Genomic DNA, 14,578 nt, shown 5'->3' on the forward strand with positions numbered 1-14,578 from the left:
GCCTGGCGCCTCTCTCTCTCTCTCAGGGCATCAGGGTCCATGAGGAACTCAGGCTGATGGCCAGTGACTGACAGACTGACTGACAGCAGTGATGTACAGTAGACAGGCAGGCAACTGCACTCAACCCAGCAGCAGTGTCCTCCAGTCGCTAGTTTTAGCCTGACTCTGGCCCTGGTCCTATAGTCAGAGCATTGAGCTGACTCAGTACTGGAGTGCATTACTGTGATTACTATTGGCTGGGCTGGGCTTACACAGCACACTACACAACCCTCCACTGACTTAGTGGCTGGCTGGCTAACTGGTTGGCTAACTGGCTGGGGGTCATATGCCTAGTTAAATAAAATAAAATAAATGTTTAAATAAATCATATTCGGAAGGCATGACCAATGAGAGGTTGTCTCCTTACCACCCCAGCCAATCAGATGTCTGAACCACTGGGGTGGTGGCTACACTCTACTTCCATACTGCACACACACAAACACAACCTCCATACCAGTCACAAGCATGCACACACACACACACAACCTCCTTACCAGTCACAAGCATGCACACACACACACACACAACCTCCATACCCGTCACAAGCATGCGCACACACAAACACAACCTCCATACCAGTCACAAGCATGCGCACACACGAACACAACCTCCATACCAGTCACAAGCATGCACACACACAAACACAACCTCCATACCAGTCACAAGCATGCACACACACAAACACAACCTCCATACCAGTCACAAGCATACACAAACACAAACACAACCTCCATACCAGTCACAAGCATGCACACACACAAACACAACCTCCATACCAGTCACAAACACAAACACAACCTCCATACCAGTCACAAGCATGCACACACACAAACACAACCTCCATACCAGTCACAAGCATGCACACACACACACACAACCTCCATACCAGTCACAAGCATGCGCACGCACACGCTACAACGCGACCTCCACACCAGGTCCCACTTCCTGTTCATTACTCCAATCTCCCTCTATGCTTAAAACTTCTTAGGGATTAGCCCCCTTTTTTTTCAATGTTCGCCTAAAATGACATACCCAAATCTAACTGCCTGTAGCTCAGGCCCTGAAGCAAGGATATGCATATTCTTGGTACCATTTGAAGGGAAACACTTTGAAGTTTGTGGAAATGTGAATTGAATGTAGGAGAATATAACACAAGAGATCTGGTAGAAGAAAATACAAAGAAAAAAACGTGTTTTTTTTCTACCACCATCTTTGAAATGCAACCATCTGTAAATAGTCCATCCAACCAAGATGCCTACCTCATCCCCATATGTTTTTTGTTTTTTTCTGCTCTTTTGCACACCAGTATTTCTACTTGCACAGCCTCATCCCTCAGAAGTTTTTTAACATAGCCCAGTTCTTTCCCAGATAGAGAGAGCCTTGTACATCAGCCAGCATGGCACGACGTGACCTACTTATTTACTGTTCACAAGTGCAATTTACATAGAGTCAGTTCTCCAATCTGCCAACAATAATGAACCACATTCTGAGCTTCAGACTGTACATGCAGTGGGCTCTTTTATTTCATCAGCACATACCTAATAGTACATTAGTATTCCAAAACAGACCAGGAAGACATACACACACAGGCCAAATGAATACTGAGCAGGGCATGCTAAGCATAGCTCAGCCTGGTCTGCACCCAAACATAACCTGGATGACTAATGCACTAAAAAGTGAAAATGGTGAAAAATATAAGCAGTGGTTGATCACAGTAGAGATGATTCAATGATAAGGTTTTAGGTCGAAGCCATACTCCTCAGTCACATAGAAGTGGTGTCAACACACACACACTCACACAGCATGTGCGCTCTAACAGTTCGTCCAGTGATGCAGCAGAGAGCGTCAGTTTGGCCCACTCTGACAGACTACTGTTAGCATCTGTAATAGTCACTAAACCAAACACACATACATACACACACACACACACACACACACACGCACACAGGTCAAGCAGCTGTACTGATTGCCAGAGGTGTGTTCACTGCAGCCAGACTGCAGTCCCTCCTCCCTCCTTCCCCACTGCCTAACTCTTCACGGCTGAGTGCAGTCAGGGGGATGGGTGTGGGGGAGGAAGGGGAGAGGAAGGGACAGCCCCCCCAGGCTGGGCCATTTCTCCCTGTGTTTGCACATTTCATAGTCATTGAACCTGCACCCAAATATAGAACATTAAAAAACCTAGTGCTCCAAACCTAGCGGAGGAATAGAAATGGCATATGTAGCCCACTAAATGTCCCAGCAAACAAGGGACGTCCTGAGGACATTCGGCGACATTCCCATTAGGTCCCATAAAGGTTTTGGTGCGACATTATCGCACTGACGTTCTGAGAACGTTCTAAGAAAGTTGCATGATAGTCCCACGGAAATATTCTCTGGGGGACCTTTTTACAATGTTCTTGGGACATTGTGTCATGGTCTCCTGAATGTCCCCTGAATGTTCTTGGGACGTTGTGTCATGGTCCCCTGGAGGTTTTGGCTAGTTCGCGGTTTGTCCAAGGAACGTCCCCAAGGACGTTTTTAGGACGTTCTTTGGATGTTGTGTCATGGTCCCCTGAAGGTTTTGTCTAGTTCCCGGGTTTGTCCCGGGAAAGTAATTAAATGGTATGGGGTTTTAAGGTAAGTTAAACATGTTAACCCTCGCAAGGCTGCTGGCCCAGAAGGCATCCCTAGCCACGTCCTCAGAGCATGTGCAGACCAGCTGGCTGGTGTGTTTACAGACATATTTAATCGCTCCCTATCCCAGTCTGTTGTCCCCATATGCTTCAAGATGACTACCATTGTTCCTGTACTCAAGAAGGCAAAGATAACTGAACTAAGTGACCACTGCCACGAAGCACTCACTTCTGTCATCATGAAGTACTTTGAGAGGCTAGTCAAGGATCATATCACCTCCACCTTACCGGCCACCCTAGATCCACTTCAGTTTGCATACCGCCCCAATAGGTCCACAGATGACACAATCGCCATTGCACTGCACACTGCCCTAACCCATCTGGACATAAAGAATACCTATGTAAGAAGGGTGTGCGCTCAGCCCTCTCCTGTACTCCCTGTTCAGCCACGACTGCATGGCCATGCACGCCTCCAACTCAATCATCAAGTTTGCAGACGACACAACAGTAGTGGGCTTGATCACCAACAATGACGAGACAGCCTACAGGGAGGAGGTGAGGGCACTAGAGTGTGGTGTCAGGACAACAACCTCTCACTCAACGTCAACAAAACAAAGGATATGATGTTGGACTTCAGTAAACAGCAGAGGGAGCACCCCCCTATCCACATCGAAGGGACAGCAGTGGAGAAGGTGGAAAGTTTTAAGTTCCTCGGCGTACACATCACCGACAAACTGAAATGGTCCACCCACACAGACAGTGTGGTGAAGAAGGTGCAACAGCGCCTCTTCAACCTCAGGAGGCTGAAGAAATTTGGCTTGTCACCCAAAACCATGATAAACTTTTACAGGTGCACAATCGAGAGCATCCTGTCGGGCTGTATCACCGCCTGGTACGGCATCTGCACCGACCTCAACCGCAAGGCTCTCCAGAGGGTGGTGTGTCTGCACAACGGGTGGTGTGGTCTGCACAACGGTTTCATCACCCGGGGCAAACTACCTGCCCTCCAGGACCCCTACAGCACCCAATGTCACAGGAAGGCCAAAAAGATCATCAAGGACAACAACCACCCGAGCCACTGCCTGTTCACACCGCTATCATCCAGAAGGCGAGGTCAGTACAGGTGCATCAAAGCTGGGACCAAGAGATTGAGAAACAGCTTCTATCTCAAGGCCATCAGACTGCTAAACAGCAATCATTAACTCAGAGAGGCTGCTGACTACATTGAGACCCAATCACTGGACACTTTAATAAAGATCACTAGTCACTATAAACAATGCCACTCTAAATAATGCCACTTTAATAAAGATCACTAGTCACTATAAACAATGCCTCTCTAAATAATGCCACTTTAATAAAGAATGTTACTTTTTACCTAAATAATCTTTAATAAAGATCACATCACTATAAACAATGTAAATAATGCCACTGATCACTAGTTACTTTAAATTGATAATGCCACTTTAATAAAGATCACTAGTCACTATAAACAATGCCTCTCTAAATAATGCCACTTTAATAAAAATGGCCTCTCTAAATAATGCCACTTTAATAAAGATCACTAGTTACTTTAAATAATGCCTCTCTAAATAATGTCACTTTAATAAAGATCACTAGTTACTTTAAATAATGCCTCTCTAAATAATGTCACTTTAATAAAGATCACTAGTTACTTTAAATAATGCCTCTCTAAATAATGCCACTTTAATAAAGATCACTAGTCACTATAAACAATGCCACTCTAAATAATGTCACTTTAATAATGTTTACCTATCTGACATCACCAGTATATACTGTACTATATTGAGACCCAATCACAGGACACTTTAAAAATGGATCACTAGTCACTATAAACAATGCCACTCTAAATAATGTCTTTAAATAATGCCACTATATTTAACTTTAAAAATGGATCACTAGTCACTATAAACAATGCCTCTCTAAATAATGCCACTTTAATAAAGATCACTAGTCACTATAAACAATGCCTCTCTAAATAATGCCACATTAATAAAGATCACTAGTCACTATAAACAATGCCTCTCTAAATAATGCCACTTTAATAATGTTACATATCTTACATTACTCATATCACATGTATATACTGTATTTCATACCATCTATTGCACCTTGCCTATGCCGCTTGGCCATCGCTCATCCATATACTTATATGCACATATTCTCATTCATCCCTTTAGATTTGTGTGTATTAGGTAGTTGTTGGGGAATTGTCAGATTACTTGTTAGATTTGTTGGTATTAGGTAGTTATTGGGAATTGTTAGATTACTTGTTAGATATTACTGCACTGTTGGAACTAGAAGCACAAGCATTTCGCTACGCTCACATTAACATCTGCTAACCATGTGTATGTGACCAATAAAAAAAAGATTTGATTTGAAGTGATACACTGTTCAGCTAAAATAGTGTAAAAATCTTTACTCAGCGAGATACCTAGTCAGTTGCACAACTGCATGCCTTCAACCGAAATGTGTCCTCTGAAACAGAGAGGTGTGGAGGGGCTGCCTTAAATGACGTATGGGGGGCAGTTGTGCTCCTCAGTTTTGCTCAAGAGCAGAACTGCAGATTTTACCATCTTACCAGTTTGGCGATTCAAACCAGCGACCTTTCGGTTACTGATGTGTGCTGGAGCATATAGGTACTGTATGCTACTGATCTATTGTATTAGGTTACGATGGGTACCATCAAGCTGTTTAGATTGATATGTCATTTGTTATCTAATGTTTTTTCATTTAAACTGAAGGTGGGTTCATACATCCTTATCATCTTTCGCATTTGCATTTGGTCCCATACAAAGATATTATACTCCATATTTTATTCCATCTATTTACTCCATCTAATCCATCTGGACTTGAATCAATAACTTCTATATAAGATGAGCATGCCTAGCGTTCAGACAACCTCGTGTGTTGCAAATCTCTACAGCCAAACAATGCTATAGCCTATTTCAAGGGCGGTGCCGTGGTGGTGCTTTCGATGACCAATCTAGTGTATGGTCATCACTTTCTAAGAAACAATTTACAGCATTGACTGAAAGTCCTTTAAGATAGAGAGCAGCCTTCAGCTATCCCAGTTTGTGCTGAGCTTTGTTTAGCTGTCAAGCCTGTGGTGCTACACTACATCAAAGTAAAATGAACAGGGGAGGGAGGAGACAATCGCCTCTTTCTGATACATATGTTCCAGTAGCCAATACTCAGTCAATGAGCTCTCTCTTGTGGCCAAGAAGCAGCACTACACCACAACAGCATCCTACCAAAACAGTTGAGGGGAGCATGATATTATCAAACTTCAAAGCTAAAGGACAATGAAAATACCATGGTGACCATTTTTAACTATTAAGAGAATTGCAACCATTGTTGAATTACTTGAGTCCAAATAGTGACTGTTCTTTCGGAGACAAAAACACATACTTGGTATCATATCCTTCAGACTAAATGCATTCCCAACCATCGAATGTTACTGTATCTTGTTCATAGCATTCAGAGAACGAAAATATCACGTACTATAAAGAGATGTGCGTCATAGTAAAATATTAATGTGATGGTGAATAGACTGTCATCCGTCTCATATTGCCTGTTTCCCTCCCAGTCTCACCTGGCCTGAACTTAACTGAGCTCATTAAAAACTCATAGTTTAAGGGAACATGTCTGGGGAACATATTGTCTTTGAAACTGAGTTTGCACTTGAGTCGACTGTGTCTAAAACATACAGAACCTAATCCATCATTCGGCACTCCTTTTCCCCCCATGCAACACACGTTTTTATGTGTGTTATTAAAAACGTGTGATAAACGATATATAACCTATATAACCTAAGATGAAATATACCACATTCTTCTAAATGTGTGTGTGTAAAGATCTCAAAAAGACAGAGGGAAACATGTATTAAAGTATGTTTCCTGAAACCGTGTAGCCTAAATAGAGGTGAAAGAAGAGCCGACTCCCACATGCTCAAACACTGTCTGGCACGTGGTGCATCACATTTGAATGAGGTTCTAAATTTAGTGTGTCGGGCGCGCGGTAATAATAATAGACTTGATGCATAAATGTATGCCCCGTTATTTTGACCGAAGTCCAGAAAGACTTGAGAGAGAAAGATGAGAGCGGCTTGAGAAATGGAGAGACTGGATTCACACAGGGAGATGGCAGATGTCTTTCACAGACCCCCCTAAACCCTGTGACATTATTTACAAAGCCAAACGTTTATTTTTGGTATTAGTTAAGCATTTGGCATGCAAAGTCGGCTTATCAAAGCGCTGTTCACTGTTTCACATACATTTTAGAAAATACCATATATATTCAGAATTTCAGAGAACATGATGTAATGAGAACTTTCACCGAAAATGAGCACTACATAGCCTAAAACATCCATATAAACTTGTTCAGACTACCAGACTATAACAAGGTGTTTATAACATGTAGGCATTCATAATAGCATAAAATTCATTCATCATTGGTCATATTATCATCTACATTAAAATACTCTGACTACTTATGCAAACAGTGCACAACAGTCTATAGCCTACATGTGCATTGTAAATGCAGTATCCAAACGGCTGATTGTGAGCCCAGCGTATTGAATGACTTGCAGCCAAGACAATCCATTTTACATTTATCTTACCCATGGTAACGACGGGAAGCATCGTGTCCGTGCAGGAAAAGCAATGTATGTAATCCTAATTTGGTGGAAATGTTACGGGGCAGCGTGCAGTAAAATCAGGAGACAGACTGAGGCGCCGACCTTCAACACCGTTCAGCACCGCGGACAGTACCTAGTCGGACAACAGGCAGGCAGCTAGCTCTGCTCAATGTAGCCCGCGTGAAGGTTACGCGATGCTAATAATGTATGTGATTTGTCCAGGCTGCAAATAATACCAGCCAGTCAGACAGTCTTAAATTCCAACCATAATTATTTTCTAAACAGATTATTTACAGAAAATAACAAAATACGCGTCTGCCACCATGTCAAATAGAAAACTATACAGCCCCTTCATAAATGCAGTAAAGGATTCCAAATTTGAAACGCGGCACACAAAAAAGAAGCATACAGAAGCAGCTTCGTGGGAGGAAAGATGTGCAAGAGTGAGCAATAAAACGTACAATCATGTTTTACCCGCCGCTGTATTAGACCTACTAGTTAAGTCTTCATTACTAATAGATGCGGGTGTGAGTCTCCCGCTACCGAGGATTATTCGAGCTCATTATAAATGCAGCGCGTCCCCCCGTGGTGCTGGGCGGCCCAACTGTGCTCAAAGAATCCAGTGTGTGCCCTTACACGCCCGTGACGCTCAGGGACTCACCAAGCTAATTCTGATGCGCCACAACAACGTGTTCTTCTAAATTCACTGAAATATTAGGCTATTTTTACTTTGAGGAGTCCAGAAAGATCCAATAAGTGTGAGTTCTGTTCGTTTGCAGCAGAGTGAATGAAAGCTGAGAGCCAAGAGCACCACAGCACATGTGATGTCCTCAAAAGTCACGTTAATCACGAATGACTTGGTCTCAGGAGACTTGATTCCTGAGGCATTTTTTAGCAACATCAGAGGAATTGAAATGTTGAACAGTCCTACTCTAAGGACTGAGGAGGGTGAGGGATTCTGGGGGTTCAAAAAATGTACATAGAGCACTGTATGTCTTTCAAAGGCTCCATCTAATATCTCTAAAATCCTTCCTGGTGTACATTTTGTCTACTGTGTAGCAGCTGAGCCGAAACTATACTGACCCGTGGTTACATATAAAGGCCCTCAGTACTGTCCTATCAGACTGGATGTCATTCACCTCTTTACTGTAGGCTAATATCAAGCAAAGATATATAACAAAATATCATATTTTATTGTCATAACCATGAGTCTGATAGGCTATACTAGACTACATAAGAAAATAAATCATCCCGGGGCTCAGTTTAATGCAGCTCAAATCCATCTCAAACCTTCACTCCTGCTTCTTCTCCTGCCTCTCTGTGAAACTCTCAGCAGCAAGTCTGTCCTATCGTATTCCAGTGTCCAACAGCTCTGTTAGAGGCCCCAGACACTGAGGCGTGTAAATATTGATGCCGTTTCACAGAACAAGAGATCTCTCATCACGGATGCCACTGGTTGTGGGAAGGAAAGAGAATACTGATGGAAAAAGGACCGATTTCACCACCACCACAGGCACCTCTTTGACTGACACACAAGCTTTCAGACGTGACAAGCTACTGCAGGTGGTTGGGCTGACCAAAACATGCCCAACTGAGCTATATAGTCTTAGTTATTAAACTTGCAATAACATAACATCTATTCTTATTATGAGACTCTGAAAAGTGTTGTGTGTGAGTCTGTGTGCACGCGGCGTGTGTGTGTAAACATGAAAGGGCTTTATTGTGTCCAACATGTGTAGGGCTCTTGTCAAAAGTAGTTCACTATATAGGGAATAGGGTGCCATTTGAGACATCCTTTAGGTCCATGGGCCCTGCCCTGAGGCCCAGCAGTCGGGCCCCCAGTGACATCACCCTCCTTGGGTTGAAAACCTATCTGGTCACCCAGCCCTGTCTGGGAACCAAACCCCTGGATCAGCTGGCCCTGAGGGCTCCGTGAGGGCTTGGAGCCCTGCAACTAGATACAGGGGAGGCAGTGTCTGTGTAAACAATGTCCCTCTGGCTGAGACAGCAGCACATCTATTGAACGTATGTACACCTCCACCTCCACCATCCATCCATCTCCATTCCCCTATTGCACCTCCTCCACATCCAGACTAGTAATAACAACTGTTTTCCTTTCAAATACTTTAGCTGCATGTGCCATTTGAGATGCAACCAATGTATTTTCATGGCCAAGAAGACAGACCGCGACAATACCAGGCTAACAGTGGGCAGGGCAGCAGTGGGCCTATCCTCCTATCCTTTGATCTGATCCCAGGGCAGATCTGCCAACACTCCCGCTACTCATCACACTGTCCCAACCCTACTGCTGCTGCTGCCTCCTGCCAGCCCACAGCCACGACTCAACACCATCTGTAGGCTACAACTCTGGAGGAAACCCATCCTCCACCCATAATCAGTCAACAACAAAGACAGACAGGCAGCCTTGGCAGCCGACGGATGGAAGGCCCAGTGGAGGTGGACTCTCAGCTCAGTCATAGCTGTTAAGGGGAAACTTTGACAGGGATTTGGTACAAACTTTGCATTGAAAATGGAACAAAGATACCGAAATATATTTTCTGACATATGTTCCATTTTGGTCTGGCCTTCAACATGATATGATTGACTCACAGATGTGATTGGTCAAAAATAATGTATTTAGGGTACTGTATGTGTATATTACAGTCTGAGAAGCATCTCATGGGGGTGAAGGAGTGATGCTTCTATTCAGACTTTTCTTAGTCGAGATGAGAAAAAGGTTGGAAAAGGATTTGCTAACCACTTTGTCCTCCTGTTGCAATTCCGCGAGAGCAGGAATGCAGCAGACAGAGATAGAGGGAGTGGAAGACAGGGACAGAGAAAGAGAGAGAGAGGAAGAAAGGAACGGGGAGAAAGATTGTGAGTGACATTAGTACACTTTGACACATCTCATTCCGACAGTGAGGGTATTTGACGGCACCAAGCATAAACACTCAGTCACATAATAATAAATCAAGGCTTACTCTGTAGGGGGATTTCACAACAAGGTTAGTTAGTTAGACAGTGGAGCAGCATGGTAATACACAGCAGACATAAGATTTAGGGCTGTCGTGAGACGCCAGGGGAGAAGCTCCCCCCAGTGGTAAAGAAAGAGATTTACATTTGACATAATCAGGAGACCCTCTTATCCAGAGCAACTGCGGTTAAGTGCCTTGCTCAAGGGCACATCGACTCTGGGATTCAAACCAGCAGCCTTTCGACTACTGGCCCAACACTTTTAAATGTTTGGGTTTTTTTCACCCCTTTTTTCTCCCCAATGTTGTGGTATCCAATTGGTAGTAGTTAGTCTTGTCTCATCGCTGTAACTCCCGTATGGACTCGGGAGAGGTGAAGGTCAAGAGCTATGCGTCCTCCGAAACACAACCCAACCAAGCCGCACTGCTTCTTGACACAATGCCCTTCCAACCCAGAAGCCAGCCGCACCAATGTGTCGGAGGAAACACCGTACACCTGGCGACCGTGTCAGCATGCACTGCGCCCGGCCCGCCACAGGAGTCGCTAGTGCGCGATGAGATAAGGCTATCCCTATCCCTTGACAAGGCTAACCCGGACGACACTGGGCCAAATGTGTGCCGCACCATGGTCCTCCCGGTCGCGACCAGCTGCGACAGAGCCTGGACTCGAACCCAGAATCTCTAGTGGCACAGCTGGCACAGCTAGCACTGCGATGCAGTGCCTTAGACTCCTGCGGCACTCGGGAGGCCCTGCCAAACACTTTTAACTACTAGGCTACCTGACGCCATGCTAAAAACAAGACCTGAAGAAATCACTGCATCTAGAATCATCCCTCACCAGATTCACAGTCATGCAGAGAATATGAATGGGAGAAACATTGGTAGGAGTTGGTATATGGTATAGATCGTCAGTAGGGATGTGTTGTGAGCTGCACCACTGTCTGTATCTGGCTTGAGGCCCAGTTTCTGATTTCACACTAATGTTTCATAACCCAGTGGAGGATTTGATTTGAGACAGAAATGGATGTACTAGTCAGGCTATTTTTGGGACCCAAGAGAGAGAGTATCAGTAAAAAAACACTCTCTCATGACAGCTGGACTGGACTGGCCTGCATGTGATTGTAGAAAACGAATTGCATTGACAAATTACTTCCACCTTCCCACTGTAATCTTACAAGAGGACAATCACTACAAAACATTTTTCCAGGTATGCATGCGTGTGTGTGTGTGCGTTCATAGACACAGACAAACAGAGGTAGCTAGGCTCAACCTCCTCACCTTATTTGACCGCAGAGACACTCGTCCTCCACACCGAGCACAGAATTTCGTTTGGCAATATGAACAGAGGTGGCCGCAGCCGTCAGCGAATTTGGTTTTGTGGCAAATCCCGCAGGTAGGAGAGTCGTTGGGGTTCTTCTGGGGTTCTCCTGTCGTCCCCGTCTGCGGGGTCGTATCGTCCCCCATCTTCTTCACCTGGTCCTTGTAGCTCTCAAACTGCTGGTGCAACTTCCTGCAAGGAAGGAAGCAAGAGAGGAGCGCAGTTAGGAAAAGATCAGTTCAGAACAGAAACTTTGTCCTAAATGGCTCTCTAGTCCCTAGTTCCGTTAAAGTGCACTACTTTTGCCAGAGTATAACAACTTCAGGGGATAGGAAGTCATTTCAGATGTCTTTGTGCTGTAACTGCAGGATGTTGTGTGAAGTCCATTAGTGTTGGTAGACAGTAAAGCAGCGTATGTAGCTCTGATTGCTTTCTAAGAGAAATGTAGGGAACACTTTCTATGAGGAACATGCTTTATAATGGCCTTGATTATATACTGTATACTTATAGAAAGTGGAACTAAAAGGTTTTGTCAACCAAATAACCTACAGTTTGTTACATACAACTGTCAGAGTTAGAAATGTTTCAGAGTATGTTCTGCATTGCATATTGTTGTACTGTCACTATAGTTCTCCATTCACATAGAGCTGCACCCATCTTTACTGAAACAAGGCGGGCCAGGTAGGAAGGTATAGAGTTTGCATCGCATGTTTAAAAGCCTAACTTAATTCCACTTACTCAGGTTCCCGGAGTTTAATGAATCATTTGTACCTGTGTTTCTATGTCAGGGCGGGGCCCGAGACGTAAGCTAATACAGCCCTCCAAATGTCAATGCCCACACTTCAGTGGAAAGAACACATCAAATCTGTTTTCACAGCAACAACATCATGACTGGGTAGCCTACACTACAGCATCCATCCAACCATCGGGCTAACAGTGCCTTTAGACAGTGCAGAGGAATCAGACGATTGAGTAGGCCTCCATGTGGATTACTGAAACAACGGCACCCTTCAAAAGACTTTGTATACGGCCCAAATGGCACCCTATTCCCTACACAGTGCACTACTTTTGACTAGTGCCCTGTGGGAAAAGGGTGCCAAATAAAGAAAAGGGGGTCATTTGGAAGGAAGCTTTTAGCTCAACGTTCTCTTTTAATCTGCACTGCCTGCTCAAAACACTAGATGTACATTCAGTGTCATCTTTGTCTATACTCTCCCAATACACCCACACATGACAGGTCCAATCGGACCTGAGGACCAGAGGACCCTGAAACGCTACCTCACACAGACAGACCAGCATGCATTTTGTATGACACATGTCAATCGGGTGTATCCTTAGAAACTAAAACTCTGGCTGACTTCATGATATGGCGTTTAGAATTGGTTTCGTCTCCACATTTTCCCCTGCAACATTCATTAGTCACGTGAATTATTAACCAGAGCTATCATTTTTACCGTCCGTATGCATGGCCTGGTGTCGCGTAGATGATAAACATGCTGCCTCTTCTTTCCCACAAACAGGCCTTTTATTTAGATCCCAAATGTAATTGGTGCGTGACTCGATGTGGCTGGGCCTTGTCTGATGACGATCACCCTGCTGAACACTAGATAGAGACGGAACCCTGGATGGCACCTCTCTGTGTCACACTGCCACGCTGCTCTGCCCACTCTGAATGAACACTGGGCTACTACTGTCACTATATACTGAACACAGATTAGACCTGGGACGTGGTGGTGTGGTGTTGTTTAACACACAGACAAACACACAGACACCTGACCAGTACTGCGCTTCTTTCAGTAAGTACGAGGAGTTGGCTCAGGTCTCCAACTTGACTCTGCCACACTCCCTGTGTGCCCCCCAAAACATTTTTTTGGGGGGCTGCCTCTCGTGCCTGTCGCGCTGCTGTGCTGCCTCCTCATATTGCCGCCGCTCAGCATTCACTGCCTCCAGCTCTGCCTTGGGGCGACGATATTCCCCAGCCTGTGCCCAGGGTCCTTTTCCGTCCAAAATCTCCTCCCATGTCCACGAGTCCAGAGATTTCTGCTGCTGTCCAATACCACGCTGCTGTCCAATACCACGCTGCTGTCCAATACCACGCTGCTGTCCAATACCGCTGCTGTCCAATACCACGCTGCTGTCCAATACCACGCTGCTGTCCAATACCACGCTGCTTGGTCCTTGGTTGGTGGGTGATTCTGCAATGCTCGTCGTGGGTGGAAGAAGAGGAGGACCAATGCGCAGAATATTGAACACTTAACAAAAACAATAAAACAACAAAACGAACAGTCCTGAACGGTGAAGCAAAACAAAGAACAGAAAATAATCACCCATAAAACACAGGTGGGAAAAGGCTACGATTCCCTTTTTTTATTTTTTTATTTTACCCCTTTTTTCTCCCCAATTTCGTGGTATCCAATTGTTGTAGTAGCTACTATCTTGTCTCATCGCTACAACTCCCGTACGGGCTCGGGAGAGACGAAGGTTGAAAGTCATGCGTCCTCCGATACACAACCCAACCAGCCGTACTGCTTCTTAACACAGCGCGCATCCAACCCGGAAGCCAGCCGCACCAATGTGTCGGAGGGTACACCGTGCACCTGGCAACCTTGGTTAGCGCGCACTGCGCCCGGCCCGCCACAGGAGTCACTGGTGCGCGATGAGACAAGGACATCCCTACCGACCAAGCCCTCCCTAACCCGGACGACGCTAGGCCAATTGTGCGTCGCCCCACGGACCTCCCGGTCACCGCTGGTTACGACAGAGCCTGGGCGCGAACCCAGGGACTCTGATGGCACAGCTGGCCATTAACCACTGCCCCACCCGGGAGGCCCCCTAAGTATGATTCTCAATCAAATCAAATCAAATCAAATCAAATTTTATTTGTCACATACACATGGTTAGCAGATGTTAATGCGAGTGTAGCGAAATGCTTGTGCTTCTAGTTCCGACAATGCAGTGATAACCAACAAGTAATCTAACT

The 14,578-nt window shown here is 45.0% G+C and overlaps 1 protein-coding gene across 1 annotated transcript in view; it reads right to left on the bottom strand.

Annotated features, from left to right (window-relative positions):
- LOC115116967 (regulating synaptic membrane exocytosis protein 2-like) overlaps positions 1-14,578 on the bottom strand; it is a 125,353-nt gene that overhangs the window by 52,062 nt on the left and 58,713 nt on the right. Inside the window, exon 4 of the mRNA XM_065027190.1 lies at positions 11,559-11,790. Coding sequence (XP_064883262.1) covers positions 11,559-11,790 — 232 coding nt within the window. The remainder of the gene's footprint in view (positions 1-11,558; positions 11,791-14,578) is intronic.

This window comes from Oncorhynchus nerka, linkage group LG14, assembly GCF_034236695.1.
Source record: "Oncorhynchus nerka isolate Pitt River linkage group LG14, Oner_Uvic_2.0, whole genome shotgun sequence".
Lineage (NCBI taxonomy): Eukaryota > Metazoa > Chordata > Actinopteri > Salmoniformes > Salmonidae > Oncorhynchus > Oncorhynchus nerka.